At 36.2% G+C, this 20,076-nt stretch overlaps 1 protein-coding gene across 2 annotated transcripts in view; it reads right to left on the bottom strand.

The window, feature by feature from the left end:
* Positions 1–19,365, bottom strand: part of LOC145770216 (uncharacterized) — a 118,521-nt gene extending 99,156 nt beyond the window's left edge. For both annotated transcript variants that reach the window (XM_082581809.1, XM_082581808.1), the window contains exons 1-10: positions 19,230–19,365; positions 18,006–18,141; positions 16,136–16,227; positions 15,408–15,564; positions 12,970–13,085; positions 9,641–9,702; positions 8,093–8,189; positions 7,485–7,643; positions 6,814–6,938; positions 4,644–4,702 (exon numbers count right to left, since the gene is read on the bottom strand). In XM_082581809.1, coding sequence (XP_082437935.1) covers positions 4,644–4,702; positions 6,814–6,938; positions 7,485–7,643; positions 8,093–8,189; positions 9,641–9,702; positions 12,970–13,085; positions 15,408–15,564; positions 16,136–16,227; positions 18,006–18,141; positions 19,230–19,265 — 1,039 coding nt within the window. In that variant the 5' untranslated portion in view covers positions 19,266–19,365. The remainder of the gene's footprint in view (positions 1–4,643; positions 4,703–6,813; positions 6,939–7,484; positions 7,644–8,092; positions 8,190–9,640; positions 9,703–12,969; positions 13,086–15,407; positions 15,565–16,135; positions 16,228–18,005; positions 18,142–19,229) is intronic.
* Between the last annotated feature and the right edge of the window lie 711 nt (positions 19,366–20,076).

Genomic DNA, 20,076 nt, shown 5'->3' with positions numbered 1-20,076 from the left:
AGTCACCATCACTCAGTTTAAAATGTCCAGTTGCATAGAATCTTAAGGTAACAAGCAACTGTAGCATTGGTGAGAGGGATTGACTTCGCTCTGTGAAACTATCGGATAGTTGCTGGCACAGTTCTACTACAACAGCTTTGCTAAATCTGTAGCGTGCATGAAGCTGGTCATCATCGTAATAATCAAATGGATTTTGTGCATCCCTAATCATCCTGCGTGATAAGTTAACCGTTGGTTCTTCATCTTCAATGAATCTTTCAAGCAAGTCTAATGTATCCATAAAGTACCGTATGTTATTGCTAAAAAGTAAACCGTTTTCTGGTAAAAAATAAACAAACGTTTGTTATCCTCCTCTTGCTAGCAAACAAAATATTGGATGCATGATTAACCAATGCTTATCACTTCGGCAATTTTATGTTTTTGTTGTAAAAACTATTTCCGAAGTATACCTGCAGAGGCTGTAGTACAGCATGCAGGTAAGCTATTTTATGGCTATACATTCAGTAAGATGAGGCTCTGCCTTTCTACAACCATTTTTTATCAACGAAGTTCTGTAGATATAAAAGAAAAAACTCTACAGTACTTGTACAAGTTGCTGTTTGTTCATACTTGCTAGTTGATTTTTTGGCTCTCATAAAGAATCATCTCTCTCTCGCCATTTTGTAGACTTCAATAATACTTTTAATTTTTATTAATAGCCTACCCCTCCCTATTTAGCCCCTTGACAAACCTCCAGATAGTTTTGGTTCACTGCTATTTTTCAGTTACAATGTTGTTAAAAAACAACTGCTACTTGTAGCCTACAAATTGTTGTCTACCACTACATGCTTGCTAGTGGCTGTCAACATGCTTTGTCAAAAATCACCATGGCAAGTCGAGTGACGTCACACTTTGCGTCAAAAACGTGGCTTAAAACCAGTTTTATTATGAAGCGCAGCTCAAAGAGTGGCTTGGCCAAGCGACCTTGCAAATTAGTTTCTGCATCGCGCTCAAGTTTTAAACCGAGCTTGACTAAAACTCCGCTTGCCTGAGAAGAGCTTGGCGTTAAGCTAGGCTTATTTTGAGCTACCTTTCTGCATTCGACCCTTAGAACCACATAGTTTGAATAAAAACTCAAAAGGTGTTTCAGCTTTTAGTGGTAGGTAATTATTTCTACAACCGTTTATAAAATTGTTTTAATTGTGTATTATTAATAGGTAGGCCTACTCTATCCAGTGATGGGCATTATCGGCGATAATTTACCGGCGATAATTATCGGCGATAAATTTTTTTATCGCCTATCGTTATCGCTCAATTATTTTTTCAGTTATCGTTTATCGTTATCGCCAAAGGCAATATATGATTATCGCCAATAATCGCCGATAAATTTTATTTTGGATCAACACACAAGTGGAAAGACCGTGAGAAGTAATATTTTTACTGGCCACCTAGTTAATGAAACTAAAATTGAAACCAGTTCTTCTTTAGTGCCTGAAGTGTGTGTGCACAGGTCGTTGTCAGGGGAAGGGCACGCCCCTTATGCACATTTTTACTACCAAAAACGCTTAAGATTACTGATAAATTTTCAAGCATTTTGGGTTTTTTGGAATTTTTTCAATTATTGCTGACTTTGCTGTAAACAGCCCTTTAAGAAGAAAGCAAAATACAAAGTTTGGAATTTTTTATGGTGTTTTCATTTGATTTAATTGATTTGCCTATTGCACGTAAGCGGCAGTGTAACTCAATTGATAAAAGCATCCAACTGGTATCTGAAGGTATAATTACAAGCACGGCGGTTACCTCAGTGGTTTGATTCTGGATTAAGAGGTTGAAGATTCGATACCCACTGCCGCTGTTGCGATTCTATTCATGCATAACTTACAAAACGTTTTGTCCCTTTACAGTACGCTATATTATGTTCGATTTTTTGTCATGTTGATGAAAACAGTTCGTGCTGCATGGGATGGGGCAGCACTAATCAAGAAAAAAAGAAAAATATCGTTATCGGACATTATCGGCAATAATTTTATCGTTTATCGTTATCGCTTAACTTTTTTTTGATTTATCGTTTATCGGTATCGCTTTAGGCATTTTTCGTTTATCGATTATATCGTTATTGATTAACTGAAAAATGAGTTATCGCGCCCAACACTGTCTATAGCAAGGATTCACGAAGAGGGTGCCGAGAGACACTGGCGTAGGCTGCCGCAAAAGTCTGGTGAATATAGTATTGTAGCGCGAAGCTGCGAAGTGTCAAATGATTTTAGAAGTCAAGCATTTGCTTTCGTGTTACAGTAGACCGACAATTAACTGCGTCAATCGCTTGATCACCAGACTACTCCCAATTAATTTTATGCCCGGAATCAAAACCATTTAAGCACAAAAGCAGGCACACCTTTTACATTGCAGAACTACTTTAAATGGTTTTCCTAGCATACATCAATTCAAACAAGCGAGCTTGTTTAAGTCATTTTTACCATTAATGTATTGTAGCGTATATTTGTTTAACGTAGCAGCTTTGATCAAAAAGTTAATGTAAAAAGCAAAGCCTATTTCGAAAAAAAAAACATTGCTGTAACTGTAGTAGGTTACGGTAGCCTAAGACAATGTAGGCTACCGCTGAGGCTCCTAAAACTCTTTGTTGTGCTTTGGTCCAACATTGATAAGCATTGCTCTACTTTATTCTACTGTATAGCTAGCCTATAGTCTAGACTCTAGATTCTAGTTATAAGCAGAGATAGACAAGATCATCAAGAAGGTGATCTTGAAGATCAATTTTCTAAACTTGAAAAAAAGAAAGCTTTTAATCCATGACGTTGCAAACTAAAACTGAATTTTACTATAAGCAACCAACCCTTATAGGGCTACACTGACGTATCCCTGGGCCTGGGCACATTTCGCTCATAAATTTGAGATGATGTCGTTGCTTTTAGCAGTGACGTAAGGGATCCATATGGATCCTTTGACCTACAAGGGCAATATTTCATTTTTTTGTTTGGTTGCTCAGTAGTTATTAAACAAAAGATGTTCTTTCGTTAGACGTACAAAACTTGATTTTTGCACGCGATAAAGCATACAACTGAAATTCTAACATTTTTTGCTTTCTTACGTTTCACTATTTACGTCTGCGCATGCTTTTGACCTTACTGTATGAACCGAAGAATCCATATGAATACCTCGAGGTAGCAAAGCCTATTTCAAGCAGTAAATTGAATATTTTTGAAGTACGAAGGGACCAAACAAAATTAAATGCTTTCTGAATGTTTTTAGATAAGAAAATCGATCATAGTCTATTAGTCTTTGTATATCAAGAAGGTTCTCAAAAGTTGTCGATATTTTTGCTGAGAAAATGAATGCCTATGCAAAGGCAAATCCCAATTTGACACAAAAATTCAGGAAGCTCTGTTAATCAAACGCTACAACCCAAATTTAAACAAAGAATTACTTGCGAGGGGCGCGTCTGTTTTCCCCAACATTTACTAGATGTATCACGTAGCCTACCCAGTGGTGCAAATTCTTTTTTAGTTACGTGGTTGCCTTTTCTTAGTGTAGCCTAATTTGTTTTCCATCTGTCTGTCTGTTTTCGACACTATTGCTTTTAATCGCTGCTTATAGTAAGTTAATTAGTTATCTTCAAGAAGTTGAAATTTATTTCATTTTTATGAATATTTTCAGATTTCTAATGAGGGCGTAGTTGCTGACGTAAAGGCGGCCGAAAGAAAGGAACTGGCCACCCTACTCTTGTTAGTGCCGAAGGCTTAGTACAATGAGAACCTTATTTTCTCATCCCCTGATGCTTGAATATGGGACCCACCTTTTTTGTAATGAGGGCTTAAATTAAGCCGAAAACGTTCAACTGTTAAAACTATTTGTAAATATGTTAAATATAATGTTATAATGATCAACCCTGTTGTATTGTTGTGTCTTGCCTGTCTCATATCAATTTTTATAGCATCATTTACCTGTCGGGCATCCTTGATACCATTGTCTACTACCGGTATCAACTTCGCTCAAAGATAAACCGCTCCAAACGAAAATACAAAAGCTATACAAAAAAGATGTCTTCACAATTACTATTAATATCTTTTTTTATACTCAGACCTTAAACAACTATTAGCCTGGTTGCTTTCCTGCAATAAACCACTTAAATTACCAAAGTCGGCTAAAGAGTCCAGTTTTTTTAGCACTGCCACTACCGTACTAAAGTTTTTAAACATCTAAAATTGGGTCAAAGAAAGCAAACATTTTTAGAATTCACAAAACAGAATTGTGAACAAAGTTGGATCATTTTTATCATACGTCAACAAAAGTATATAGCCTACGGAATTTGACTTATTTATTATGACTAACTCAAAAAAGGTTTTAAATATAAAAAGGGCAACACTGACCAAATTATTGAAACTTCAAATCGACTTTTCTTGGAGACTTATCATAATTAACAGTGGCTTAATGCTAGTAATTGTCACTTTGTGCAGTACGAGTTCGAAAAAAATGTCTCTATCTTGTAACTAAACTTCAATTTTAAAGTGATTTTGATCTTATTGTTCTTCAAGATCAAGATCACACAAAAAAGTGATCTCAGATCAAGATCATGCCCATTTCTGGTTATAAGTTAGACCTGAACATAAAAATAAAAAACTGTAATAGCATAGATCAAGCCATACTTATCATTTCTTGCAAAACATCAATCACTTGTGGTTCTGTGATGATGCTACCACCCGTTCTAAAAAAAAACAAATAGAATGTTAAAATGCTGTAAATTTGACACAGTGAGAATAGGCTACAGGGCCTATATGCTGTACATTCATCAAAGATTTGCTTTTTACATTCTTTCAACCATAATCTGCTGAATAAAATCGCGGATTAATGATCCTTTGAGGAACTTTCGACAAACTGATTCATAATTGAATAACGAGATGTTTAGCTTATTTGGCCGCTTGAAAAGACGCAGTAGGTAGGCTACATTGAGCCATAAATGTATGGCAATCCAGTGAACTCAATTGGATAAGTTTCTTTGTAAAAATTCATTCATACAGAAGTCTTGTCGCAAATATGTAAGACACTAAATTGTGAAGTCGTCACTAGGTTAACCTATAGCCTACAAGAAACTGGGAAAAATCATGTAGCCTACTGTGACGTATATTAGGTAAAAAACGACATCTAGAAAGTTTCGTCTCACTTCATGTCGGCTATAATTTTTCCAAAAAGATACGTAAAATTAAAATTGCTAATGGTTAGCAGGTCAAAAATAGGTGATTTTGGCAAAAAGTGGAAATGTTTAAGCCTCTTGGGGCAAGACATCCCATTATCGGAGAGCAAAATGGTTGTCATTTTTGGATTTCTCATGGTCAAAATCAGGGAAAACAATGCAAGAAGCTAAAAAAGTTTGAATTTTGAGCAGGTCTAATCGAACATCATGTAATCAGTGTCACGCTGTTTTATTGCAGTGACCTTTGAAATTTTCGTGTTATTATTTAAGTGTTACCGTGACCTAGTCAGAAGCACTGCCCAGTTTGTTTTTTCTTGTTGATAACCATTGTATTTTGTTTAGATATAGATAGAATTACTGCGTATAATTTCTGAAGAGGACATCAAGTGATATTGAAAACGTTCGAAATTTGTTTCAATGTAGCTTTTTTTTTTCTGCAAATGTTGTAATAAACTTAAATATGTTAAATCCGATAAGTTAGTATGCCTATATGGTTTAAAAAAGATAAACAATATTAAAAAATACTTCAAAAAAATTTTTGAAGCCAGCCAGTCAAAGTGTTTAATTGGCTTAATTTACAAATATTTGATTAATTAAGATTAATTACTTTTTAAAATTTAGAAAAATTTTTAAAAACAAATGTAATAATGTAAATAATTAACTCAGACAGCTATTTGAAGTAATGCTGGCAATTTTTATAATTAGGCTATAGATTTGCAACTCTGCCGTTACAACCTGCAAACTGCGAACTCTCACGTTCACTGCATAAATGACCTGATAAAAAGCCCAGACGGGGATTATTAAATCATAGATCAGAAAACTTCAAACGAAATTTATTTTTACAATGATTGGATTTTTGAGAAAAAATAAAACTAACTTCATAAAAGAAATCGGCTTTGTGTTTTGTCTGTTGTGTATTATTTGGCCGAAAAACACGTATTATATCACCGCTCATTTTGCAGTTTATCAAAATGTGCATAATTTTGAGTTATAAATGCACAAGATCGTGATCACTGCGCTAGAGAATTAATGGACCGTATATTCGATTGCCAAACATGTTCAAACAACAAACCATCCTTGGAGTCTTTTAGAGTTGTGCGTAAACATTTCACCGAATCTGACACTAAAATCCACGAGGCTTGTCTAATAAAATCGTGCAATCCCCGCCTCAATACGCAGTTGTTTGCCGCAGGCGCTTCCTATCTGCCTATTTTTTCTTAATTCGTCATATGATGCGCTTTTTGCCTCGTGTAATTAACCGCCATGTGATGCGCCTTTCTCCCCTGCTTTGCAGTTTCATTCTTACGCATTTTGTTTTTCAATTTATTGTGTGGATCAGTTATTTATTTTCAATGTAAATGTAAATTCAGTTATTTTTTATTACTTGAAAAGGGCTAACATGTGTATGGCCGAAAACGTTCGTAGTTTATAATTTATGTTCACTTTAATGTATTATCTTAAATAGCGTGTGGTTGCTTGGTTTTATATGTCTATGGTTGAAGAAAGTCATCTCTTTACCAAAATTATATTAATAATTATTCTAAACATAAGTTTTTTTTACCTAGCCATTAGCAAATGTTTGATAAATTCAGGTAGTTTATAGCGAAAAATGAAGTAAAGAATACCTTGAAAGCAAGGTATAGCCAGCTAATATATTTCTTGGTCTCTGCAATCGCATTTCGTTGAGAAGAAAACCAGTTTGTGCAGACCAACTTGGATAATCTACGAATGGTTCGACAGAGCTCCACTTCTAAAGGATAAAACGTTCGGCAAATTAAACTTAAATGCAGTAATTTAAGTACAACAAGCAACAAACAATTAGATACTTAATTTTTAAGTTCATCAAAATGCAAGAAAACAATTGTTTTTATATTATTTATAAATAGTTCAAGTTTGGGATAAACAAAAAATTATAGCTACGTTTGTCGCATTAGCACGGTTACAACCGTTTTTTTTTTTTTTTTTTCTTTGGTTGGTTTTGAATCTTTATCTTCGGACTGACAAAGCCTTGATAGGTTATTCCTGGTAGTCTCGCATATTTGTGGAGGCTCTTGACCCAGAGCCGTTACCGAGATTGGCAGAGTAAAGTTTTCCGATTGTTGAAGTGTTGTTGCCTGGGAATTATTCCATTCACTATGTGCCGCTGAACGGAGAGCAGTCTTTAGAACGCGTTGCTCAAGCGCACACCCCGAGAGTCAAACCAGCGCAGTGTGATCTTGAGCCGGGGGGTAACCACTGAGCTAACGGGGCTTTTCTGCTAAAAGCACTAAATATCAATCTTAAATTAATTATTGACCTGATTGTTGCTTATGTAAAAGTAAACTTCACATATGGATGGGTCGCTTGCATTATAGATGTGGAAGACACGGTATCCCATTAAGAAACTATCTTGTCGAAGAGTCCCGGTGTAAGTTGTAAAATTTCCCTGACCGTCAGCACCAGTATCGGAAGTTACCTAGATACAATTTTAAAGACATTGTGTAATTTCTATTTTAATTGTATTAAAGAAAATAGCGAGTGACGTAGCCTACACGGATGGTGTTCAATGAAAACAGGACCTAAATATATCAATACATTTGTAGTTATACTTTTACCTGAATGTTAAATATCTGAATGCTATTTAGGAATACAATTTTTCAATTGTATATCGGATAGACTGAAGCCTATGTACAATGTACATGCCTTAAAATTATTATCATCATAGCCTATTATACTGTAGTTTTATTATTTAAAAAATTTAATGATCAAATTTGATAATTTGACAATAAAGTTCATCAAAATAACTTTCTGGTGTCCTCAGTGACATTTAACTGAATTTTTAGTGTCAAAGTTTTAATTTCCTTAAAAAAGGACTTTGTTCTCTGTATTTTTTTTTTTTTTTTACTTTATGGAAAATATACCAACCCGTATTGAAAAGGAATCAACAGTGCGTTCATCCATCCAGGCCAGGAAGATAAATGGATGAACTGCCGCACTTGTTGCCCAGTACCCGGGAAAAATGCTGCAAATGTCAAGCCATTTAAAATCATTCAAGAAATTTCACTTTCAACAAATAACCAGAATGGCCTGCTTATGATGAAGTCGGCAGTCGTGGCCGAGTGGTTAGCGCGTTGGGCTCGCAGTCGAGAGCCTGCATGTTCGAATCCAGCCACCCGCACTTGCTGTTGTTTCTCTGGGCAAAAAACTTAACGATAATTGCCTCTACCTAGTGATCGATTTCGAGTAATGGGTGGTACCAAATTTAAGTCATTAGTAGAGTAGACAACCGGAAACCGGCATTGCCGTCGGCTGCAGCGTACGTCAGGTGTATGTCGGAAGGCGTACACCGATGCATAGCGCTCAAGTCCGCTTTCCCGCAATGCAGGATAAAGATAAACAAACAAACAAACAAATATCTCGCAATGTGACAAAAACCCTTGTTTAAGTGCTGTTACTTGTTAGCCATGATGCTGCAAAATGGAAAGATGTTATTGAAATATGTTGCGCTCAACCCGAAAGAAGAATTATTGTTGGTTGCTGTTAATATTTCTTCATTCACAAAAACGGTCCTTCACCCAAGTGAGTTATCGAAACGGATAGTATTTTTTACTCCTGTCCTTGCTTTATTCTTATCAGTGAAGTTTTGGGAGTTGCTGCTGGAAATTGCTGTAGCCTACGCCCTACGGTACCGTTGATGTTTCAGAGCATTAATTTGTTGCTTTTTTTCTCCTAAATTTAAAATTATTAAGGTGTTGCGACTGTGCCATATTTTAAACTGATTATCCTGTTTCGGTATCAAGCACGTCACAATGTTTGCGTTTTGTCGCTTCTACTTTTTCTAGACCTTTGCTGTGTATGGCATATACTATTGTTTTTCGTTGTGATGGTCAGAAATAAAAACAAACTGAACTGAACTGTGATAGGCTACAACATTTTCATTCTAAAAACTGATTTCATCCAGCATCATTTTTGTATTAGGTTGTTGTGTTATAAAAATGTTACCAAACTAATAACAAGATAATATAGTTTTGGGAGAGAGTTTGCTTTCTTGTACCAAAGATAGACAAGACACAACAATACAACAGGGTTGAGCGTTACAACAATATATTTTACATATTTACAAATAATTTTAACAGTCGAACGTTTTTGGCTTAACTTAAGCCTTGATCAGGAATCTGAAAATATTTATAAAATATAATAAATTTCAACTTCTTGAAGGTAGCCTAACAAGCTAACTGACTACAAGCATCAAAAAATATATTGTTATAATGCTCAACCCTGTTGTATTGTTGTGTCTTGCCTGTCTTTGGTATAATAACAAGCGAACATTCTAAATCTAAAGAGTACGAAAGTACGATTGTACTCAAGATATGCTTTAGTGATCTAAAGCCATAAACAAGAAAAACAAACTGCCAACTGTGTTAGCTTGAAAAAAAAATTAGAAATTTTATACTTTTCAATTGTTAGAAATACCTTTTATAGACTTTTCCGTATGTCACTTCCGTTCTAGTTGCATTATTTACTTGAAAAGAAACCTTAAAATGCAAAGGAGTGTTTGATAATAACAATTATATTTAATGTTATTTGTGCTTAGCATTGAGCAATGCAATGTCTCTGAGGTAGACTATCCATGATATTTATTTTATTGATTCAACGATGAAAACTATTAATACTACAAAAAGTGCTCAATGATAAGCAAAAAGCAAAGCAGAGCGAATTAAATCAAATAAAATTATTACTATTCTAAACCCTTGACAGCCTGTTTCACGTAAAGGAGGATCGTCAGAAGGTCCTTATTCAAACAGAAAATTTTCTATTTGAATAAATAGAAATATTGAAATAGAAAAATTTCTATTTGAATAAGGACCTTCTGATAATCCACCTTTAGGTGAAACAGGCTGTCAAGGGTTTAGAATAGTAATAACTTTATTCGATTTATTTTATTGATTCATAATAATACTTATATTACAGTATATAATCGATATTATTTCACTGTGCTGCAATCGGCTACCGAGAAACAATCTGTAGCCTACTTGTTACATATAAAAAAATTAAATTAAACTGAGGTCCACGGTAGAGTTCAGCATTGAGTGAAGTCGGAGTGGAGTAGAGCTAGAGTTTGTCTTGTTTTTAAAACATGGGGTAGGCTAGATTCTGAGTTTGATTCAGCACCTTGCATTTTAGTTATTGAATAAGCCCTGTAAGGTATAGTTTAGTTCGTAAAAAAATAAACGATAAAACTATCCTCAAGATTTTTGCAGAATTTTATTGCTAAATATGATTGGATTTGGAATTCGTAATTGGTCAGTGTTTAGTCTTGCCAGTACAAAATCTTTATCTTTAGTGCCATTAAATGAAAGCAATCTCTGGCGCTGCTAAGTTTAAATTACATTGTGGCTGATGTCACGAGAGCTAATCAACAAGCTATTTGAAGGAAAAACGTAACAGAAGTCATGTTTTTCATGAAATGATACGTGATGCAAGTCAAGCGTTTCATTTATTCACAGCTGTAAGCTCATTCACAGACGCAGCTCATTCACAGTCGGCTGCATAGCCGAGTGGTGAGAGCCCTGGAACAGCAATCGAAAGGGCGCCGGTTCGACACCGCTCAAGAGCATGTGGCTGTGTCTTTGGCAGGACACCTAAAGGCATGCCTGAAGGTGGACACAAAGATTGGCTTCCTTGCCTTCCCGTCCACTTAATCTAAATCTTCAACCACCGGGTGCAAGCCTGGATACGACAAACAAAAAACAGCTTATCACGGAAGTGTCAGAACCAAATAAGAGCATTGTTGGTAGTGTGTCTTAGATGGTTGTCGTTACAGACTGGGACAAGGGAACAATTGAAGATGTGGTTCATCGTCTGATTGACTAAGCCACAATTAAGCTACACATTAGATAGGGTGTCATCTTTTATTGAAAAAGTGACTAATAAAACTCTTCTGTTTTTGTGAAACACCCCAGCAAACTGTAGCCTACCCTTGAAGCGGTTGACTGTCTCGTATCATTAGTATGAGCCTTGTTACTCGACACAACCAACAGTTTACCAGCCTCATCTTTTAATCATAAATCGATTTCGCTTATCACAGCATCCTCAGCATGATCATGTTAAGAGCCATGATTATGTCTTGACATGATCATACTGAGGATGCTGTAGTAGCGAAATCGATTTAGCCTATGTTTAAAAAATGAGGCTGGTAAACTGTTTGTTGCGTTGAGTAACAACGCTTATTCTATTTAAAACGGTCAATTTTATTTTTACCGACAATACAGAGGGGTTTTGTTAAGCAACACCAATCTTATCTCTCAAAGTCGGGAGTTTGTTGAAGGCTTTTGGAAGGAATTGTAGCCTAATAGCAGAACTTTGCATACAAAGTGTTTCATGAAAGATGAAACAATACATCTCAACTACAGCGATAGACTGCGATTGTTGCTACCATGGGAAGTTTTCCCATATGAATCTAAATCAATTGGGATACACAAAGCAGCCAGATTGCAAAAGATTGCAACCACGCAATGGGAAAGCGAATTATTCGAATACGATTGGTCAACAAATTTAAACTAAATTTTTCAATCAGAGATACAAGTAAACTTTTCTAGCTCCTCGTATTCTTACATAATATGTCATAAAGCGAAACTATTTGACTCAGAAATAAATAGACCAAGAACAAAAGCAGGAAACAATATAATTGTAAAATTAATCTTCAAATTGCATCACTCACTTCTCGATCGTGAGAAATGGTCATCCTATTGTAGCTTGGTAGGCAAAGGACATATAAAAACCAATGCGCAAAGCAATCTCAAAAGCTGTACAAGTCAAACAAAAAAAGCATTGAAAACGAGAAATGATTGATGCAATTTGAAGATTAGTTTTACAATTATATTGTTTCCTACTTTCGTTCTTGGTCCATTCATTTCTGAGTCAAATAGTTTCGCTTTATGACATATTATGTAAGAATATGAGGAGCTAGAAAAGTTTACTTGTATCTCTGATTGAAAAATTTAGTTTACATTTGTTGACCAATCGCTTTCAAATAATTCGCTTTCCCAATGCGTGGTTGCAATCTTTTGCAATCTGGCTGCTTTTGTGTATCACAAATGATTTAGATTCATATTGGAAAACTTCCATGGCAGCAACATTCGCAGTCTATCGCTGTAGTTAGATGCATTGTTTCATGAAACACTTTGTATGCAAAGTTCTGCTATTACAAGTCCTTCCAAAAGCCTTCAACAAACTCCCGACTTCGAGAGATGAATTTGATGTTGCTTAACAATAACTGCAAACGATAAATAAAGAGATGTGTTTCAAAAGTCATGGGTGGTGTAAAAACTACACTAATGACTGTCGCTATGGGTTAACATTTTACCAGCTAAAATATCGCAATTCGAAAAGTAGTAAAGTTAAAAATTAAAACGCCTGCTGGCAGGGAAATATAAAGTTGGTCTCTTAAAGTAGGCTACCTCACCTAACTCACAGTACGTTTGGTTGTTTATCCATTTCTTTTAGATTTTATTCTTAATCGATGATATAAGTTAGTTTTGTGTTTAGTATCGGAAAGAGTATTTCATTGCATTTGATGCATAATAAAGTGGTTGCAAATATCTACCTTCTTCGAAAATCTGATGTGTATACTGTATAGTGTATATTATTATATAAATTTATACTTTACCTTATGTTTTTCCGTAATCTAAATGATTGGATGAACATACAAAAAAATAATTCTAATATATTTTACTGACTTAAACTATAATAGATAGAGTTCAAAGCATAAAAGTTAATGTGAAAGTTATTGTTGTATTTACCTGGTTCCCACTATCGTACATATCTCTTCCACCGTCTCTGATTCGGTTCGGTGGTTGTGCGTCATATTCATAACTATAGAAGTCTGGGATTTGTTCTTGTATTCGTTCCAACCGAACTGTGTTGTTCAGAGAGATGTTATACCATAACAAGGCAATAAAGAGTTTATTAATGCCATTACAATTGTAATTTTCCACAACAGGCTCCATCTACAAGAATCACCAACACAATAATGGGTTGCACACTACAGGGGTACCCGAACTGCGGCTCACGTGCTCATCTTTTTGCTTTTTGAGTCTGCATTCAATGTAGTGTAGTACAGTACTGTAGCTTAATAAGGAGCGCTGAAGCCTTTTGCAAGATGGCTATTACAAAAAAACAAAAAAAATGATATATTTGACAATTTAAAACGTTTGTGACACAAAATATACTTTTTGGATGTTATTGCACCTAGCGAAATTGTTTCAACAGCAGGACATCGCTATTGTGGAAACTGTCACCCAATTATGAAAGGTGAATTCGCAAGATATAAAATCATGCAAAAAATAATTATGGTGGTCTTCTTTGACTGTCTATCAATGTAAACAGAATAAAAACGTTTTATTGCTCAACACCATGCATTCAGTGGTTGCAATTGGAAGGGATCAAAAATTGCTATCCGAATCAATTGTAATTTGGTCTAAAATGCCACAGTTAGGAGTTGATATAGTCAATCAGATAAAAAAAAAATACAGCTTACAGACAGTGTACTGTAAATGCAACTTGTAGAAGGGGATCTGTATGTATTCCTGGGTGTGTAAAGCATTTTTCATAATAATTAGGTTTTGCTGCTATTGGTGCTTGTAGCCTATATTGCTTTCTTTACAAGAACGTGACAGTCGCTAGACTAAAGTTACAAAGGTCTGTGTTGTAAATTGTTGCTGTAGCCCAGTTTGCATAAGAGCTTCGGTGCAAGCTTGTTCAGTTCAGTTCAATTTGTTTTTATTAAAGGTCAAGAAAAAGGTAGAAGCGACAAAACGCGGACGTTATAACGTGCATGATACCAAAGCAGGACAATCCGTTTAAAATATGGCACGGTCGCAACACCTCAATAAAATTTTTATAAATTTAGAAAAAAGGAAAAAAATAGACTAGTAAATTTTTTTTTCAATTTATATGAATAAAAAAATAAACAAGAAACAATAAATAAATAAAACAAGACAAAAAGACAGTTGCTATGTTGATCGACGTTGGTGGGTTATCAAAAGTGTTGATGGTCTTGAAGGGAACACTCTTGATGCGTTAGCTCATCACGTAAAGCAAGTTGTAGACTACAACGAACTACAAGCATTATGAAAAAGTTTAAGCCGAGATGGCAGTGGCTTTGCTAATCTACGCCAAAAAATAAACTAAAAGAAAACACTACCAGCACATCTCCCAGTGTACTAATAAAATATCTGATATATTCAAAATGTACACAGCACCTGTATACTCAATTATTTGTGCCTTTTGTGATCTTTGCTTTAAAACAAAATTACTTTGCTTAATGTTTTTTTCACAATTTGTCACTCAAAAGACTGGGCGGTGGGATGGCTCAACGAAAAAGGCGTTTGCTTTCCCATCATGTAATCTTGGCTGGACTCAGATGGTTGTTGAAAAATACTGCCCACTTCTACCCAGGGTGTAATAAATTGGGTAGGCGCAGTTGCTGAAGGAAATTAAGGGGAATGAGAGAAAATATCTGGCCATCTTATTCTCGTTAGCGCCGGAGATTTACTATAATGAGAACCTTGTTTTCTCACCCCGATGATTAGATTCGAGTATGGGACCCACTTTTACCTTTTACTCAACAGACTAATTCAGTGCTTTTCAAACTATGTGTCGCAACGCCCTGGTGTGACATTTAAAATTACTTAATAGTCAGTAAGTTGTTTTCTTTCGATTTACAATAAAGCATCTGCCGAAACGACAAAGGTAGCCTATTTAGAAATTTCAAAATATTTTTAAACGTTTTTATTTTAAACGGCTCTGATATAATATTTTATTTATTATTAATTTGCTTCAGACCAATAGGTCCATACTTAACCAAACATTCAAAAAACAAACGAAAAATGAAACAACATAGGCGTATACGCTTTTAACATTGATATAGGCCTAATATTAGGCTTATTCCAAATTCAAAACTGTCAGGTCTAGTCAGACAAAAAAAACTTTTTATGTTGGTTCTGCAAAGTTGTAAACATTTTAACAAGTTAGTTGTATCGTTTCATTGATTGGTCAACAAAACAACGCAACATCAGCTCAAGCAGACTACTCCGCATGAAATCAAATTGTTCAGTACCGTACCAGAATTAAACATGTTCAGTGGTAAAACAAAAGCTTGCGAGATGCTCTGAGCAGACTGAGCTACGATCGTGCGATACACGATGATAAAGAATGATAAGTTAGTAACGTAACATACTTAAAAGAAGAGGCAAGGTGGCGCTGTAGTTGAAAAAACTGTGAAGAGTCATTCCCCCAAGAAAGCCATTGGTTGTATAATATTTTAAAAGTGTTCTCTCATCCAGATCTTTCGCCTTCACCTCGTTTGGAACATGCCACAACATGACGTCAGTTGCCTGAAGAAAAAATGTACATGTTGGAAATTTCTTCATTTAAAAATATTGAAATGTATCAGAATTTTAGGCTACTACAATACTTGTTCTATTTAGCAATCGCCTAGATATGCAATGCTAAAAAAGTTACGTTGGTTGCTTTCTTGTTTGCAGCCTTGAAATTAGTCTCAGCTAATGCAAAGCTACTGTGTTGTCTTGTACAACGCCAGAAAAATTAAGGGCTGGTCTATAAAGTTCATTTCGTGAAGCAGTTATATATTTTCAAACAATCTACCACTTGTGAGCAGTAGCGTAAACGGGGATTCATGGGTACTTTTAGACCCGGCCTGGGATAGTTTTAGAGGCCCACATCCACTCCAAGAGTCCCAAGATTTGAAGAAACCACGTCGTATTCGTTGGATATTATGCGTTTTTCTTACAAGTGTACTGATTTTGGGCCTGAAGATCTTGTTAGTAGGCTATCGGGCCAAAATTGTTCTCTCAATGGCAATGCTAGTGAGCATAAAGTATAAACCAATCAAAACATCCTGCACTGGGCTTATTTTACAATGCAAAACCATGCAACAAAACTAACCTGCAAATCATAATAAGCGGGGTTTTTGTAGTCTGCACTTGTGATCGCTTTGATGTGACCGAATATATTGAGACTTGCCCAATTTCCTGGAACTGAAAATGTGCATCAACGATTTACTATTTCTGAATGCTTCGTGTAATTGTTATTTACAACAGGGATGTGCAGATATTTTCATCTATTTGTCAATTGTACTTAGGCTAAGTGGAATACACCCCAACCCACACCTTTATTTAACATATCTCCTAGCCTACATTGTCTATATGTGGCTGCCTGACTGGCATAAATTTAATTTGACCTTGATTTATTTCTTAGCGCACATATCTAACCTGAGAGCTCAATGCTAAATGCCAGACAATCTCAAGACTTTTTGATAACCCTTATTGATTGATTGATTGATTTTAATCTTTATCTTCGGACTGGGAAAAGCTTCTTTGAGAGCTTGATCCTGGACGTTTCGCATACTTGTAGAGGCTTTGAACCACTGACGCACGGCCGGTCGCCGAGGTTGATAGATTAGAATTTCAAATTTGTTGAAGTATTGTTGTCGGGAAATTATTCCATTGACTAGGTGGAATACTTCAAATTATTTCCATGCCATCCTTAGTTGTCTTTCTCCAAAAAGATCTGTCCCTGGCAAGTTGTTCCCACGATTTCAGACCAATATTAGCTTGGTTTAGAGAGAATTTCAGCTGATTTTTTATTTGGATTTTCGGTCTTCCAGTGGGTGGCAAGTTTCACATAAAGTATTATTTGAGAAAGCCTCTTTGGGTCCATCACACGGCATGTCCTGTCAAGCACAGGCGGTGTTGCAGGATGGTGGCTTCGAGACTGGACAACTTAGCACGATCGAGGAATGCTTCGTTGGTGAGCAGGTCTTTTCAACGAATCTAGTAATTGGTTCTGTTATTTTTATGAATGTGTTTAAGACGTTTGATGTCAAAACAGTATTATGTCCAGGTTTTACTAGCATATAAAAGGGTGGTTACTTGGTTTGGTTGGTTGGTTTTGAACCTTTATCCGCGGACTAACAAAGCCCTGACTGGTTATTCCTGGTAGCTTCGCATACTTGTAGAGGCTCTTGACGCAGGGCCGGTTACCGAGATTGGCAGAGTGAAGTTTTCCGATTGTTGAAGTGTTGTTGCCGGGAAATTATTCCATTCACCAGGTGCCGCTGAATGGAGAGTAGTCCTGAAATGCGTTGCTCAAGCGCACACCCAGTGAGTCCAACTTGCGCCGCGTGATCTTGAACCGGGCGCGTAACCACTGAGCTAACGGGGCTAAGCCGGGCTAAAAGGGTGTAGAGAACGACTGTTAGACCATAATTTTTGTGCGGTTAAATCACGGCGCCATGGGTTAAATATAGCATGGTAATTGAAAACGCGATTGTGAAGTCTTCGATAAGGTTAAACCGAGGTAATAAGAGATGTGGAAATCATTTTCCACAAAAAAATACTGCAACACTACAATATTATATGATTGCAAAAATGATCTTTTCAATTGCTCCCTTCATCAGTGCATCGCTTTGACATGTGGTTAAATTTTTCTTTCGAGATTTGATGGCATTTGATGCGTTGTTAGTATTTGGCGAAGCATATTTTAATTTTTCTGCTATTACATATTCTAGTAGGTTATATTGAACAGGTGCCCCGAAAGTATTGTATGGGTATCTTTAAATAATGCTTTCATGCTAAAATTTGAATGGTGATTAAGTAAATCTACGAGTTCTGTAGGCAGTTTATGATAGATGAAAGGTTGTAATATCAAAGAATTGGGATGAAGTGTGTTTGAAATTCGTTTGAAACATGTTCATTCGTTTGATCATGCGATTTTTGTTATGTTTGTAAATTACTTTTGTTGATGTACGTGCTACCTTCTAGAGTGCTGGGTTCAATTCCTTGCTCACTCGACCACTTGTCTCCTAGTGTGCATTTTCCATCGATGTTGTTTTCATGGACTGAAGCAACAAGCGTCCATCCTCCCCCATCTGACGTCATATCACAAAATGTCTGTAACAAGTAAACTGTTAGGGATCCTTTTAAATACTCGATAACAATTCAAGCAGTATTTGGTTTTATTTGAGGATGAATATTGGAAGTGGCCTACCCGCATAACACTCAGACACAAGTAGGGTTTGAGAACCAGGATCCCGGTTTCGGAAATTCCAGAGATTTAGCACTTTTTGATTTCTCGTTTCCCAGTCTTATCGAGTAAAAATTCCCGTTTTTTTTTAAGCACGAACCAGGATGAGAACAACCAAAATCAGCTCTCAGCTGATTCACAGAGATCAACAAGTGATAGCCTTTATGGAAGGCTTCAAGCACATATTATTATTCTTTCCACAGATTCACACATACAATCCGACACAGTGTTGAATGAAAGAAGCCGGCTCCAAGCTGTGATAAAGCAAGAGATGTGATTCCTGGAAGCTACTGGACAAAGACCAAGCAAACTGGAGCAACTTTACAATGCTTTATTGAACATCCCACCATCTTCAGTGGAAGCAGAACGAGCATTTTGTGCAGCAGGATTGTTTGCCATGAAACTGCGATCATGGCTAGTGACAAATGTATCAATGCCCTGTGTGTTTTTAATCCAGATATTACTTGAAAAATAAATAAAACAAGCTTGGATGCACTTTCGTTTTGTTGATTCGATATACTACGCCCTACTGTTTGTGTTACACGTTGTTGGTTTACTCTTATCAATACCGATAAACCTCAGGCGGCAGTGTGGCCCACTGGCCCAGTTGCTTCATTATATTTGGTGTGTAGGCTATTTCCGGTTTTTAAATGGTTCACTGCTAAATTAAAGACAGAACGTAAATTGAAAAAAAATGCATTTATTTTGCCGCACCATCTTGATGTTGATCTCCAAAAGGAATAGCTTCTATATTTACAACCGTTTGAGAGTTGAAACTCAATCTTCCGACATGAAAACGGACGTCCTAAGCAGCTAGCCCACTCAGAATACTGTCCTTCAAGAATTCCGGATTTTCTTTCCAGTATTTCGGGATTGGGTTAACTTCTTCCCTATTTTTTTTTGTTTTTTTCAAAATCGAGAAATCAAAAACCTATACACATAAAAGGAGTCTTACTTGAAACGAAGTGGCATTTGGATCAGGACGGATCATAAATATTCCAGATCTATTTTGTCCTTCAAGTTTAAAATCCAAACAAGAAGCTGGAGCTACTTTCACATCATTCACTGTGTATCAAATAAACACATTTTTCAAAATTATGTCCGCATATACCGACTTGCTTTTTTGTGGACACAAACTTACGCTACATTGAAGCAAATATTATAGCCAACAAGCAACTTTTGCTAAGCCTTTCTAAGGCAGCGTTTTATCAACCTTGTTTTTTGCGACCTAAAACAGGCCAGATCATAGCTACAACGATCTGGAAAAATATCTGCGACCAAAATAAGAACCAACGTCATTAAATGCTTACCCATCTGCGCTTGGTCACATAGCTTAAAAATAAACTAAGGGTCGAATGCAGAAAGGTAGCTCAAAACTAGTTTTAAGCAAGCCGGGCTTAGATAGTGGCTTGAGCCGAGTTTTGCGCTGCAGAAACTATTCCTACTTTAAGCCAAGCTTAAAACTCGTTTCATTCCAGGTTTTGAGCCACCAATTTAAGTCGCCAAAAAAGGCGACTTAACAGCGTCGGATCTTGACTTAAGCATTTTTGCAAACTGGATTTTAAAGGATTGTGGTGGAGTTGTGTAATTAGTCCATCGTGCAGGGCACTTTTTGAAGCTTGCTAAAATGTGCTTGTGCATTCTCCGTAGAACACTGTAGGCCTTTCTGGAAATGCTGAAGCTTACTAGCAGCATTTCATACGACCAGGTTAAATACGGCAATAATAATAATAACAATATTTATATAGCGCCACATCCACAGTCAAACTATGCTCCTGGGCGCTGCACATGACAATGGTGAT

Source organism: Aplidium turbinatum, chromosome 5 (genome assembly GCF_918807975.1).
Source record: "Aplidium turbinatum chromosome 5, kaAplTurb1.1, whole genome shotgun sequence".
NCBI classification, from domain to species: Eukaryota; Metazoa; Chordata; class Ascidiacea; order Aplousobranchia; family Polyclinidae; genus Aplidium; species Aplidium turbinatum.
Note: the sequence above shows the minus strand (reverse complement) of the source record. Positions and strands in the feature narration are given on the sequence as shown.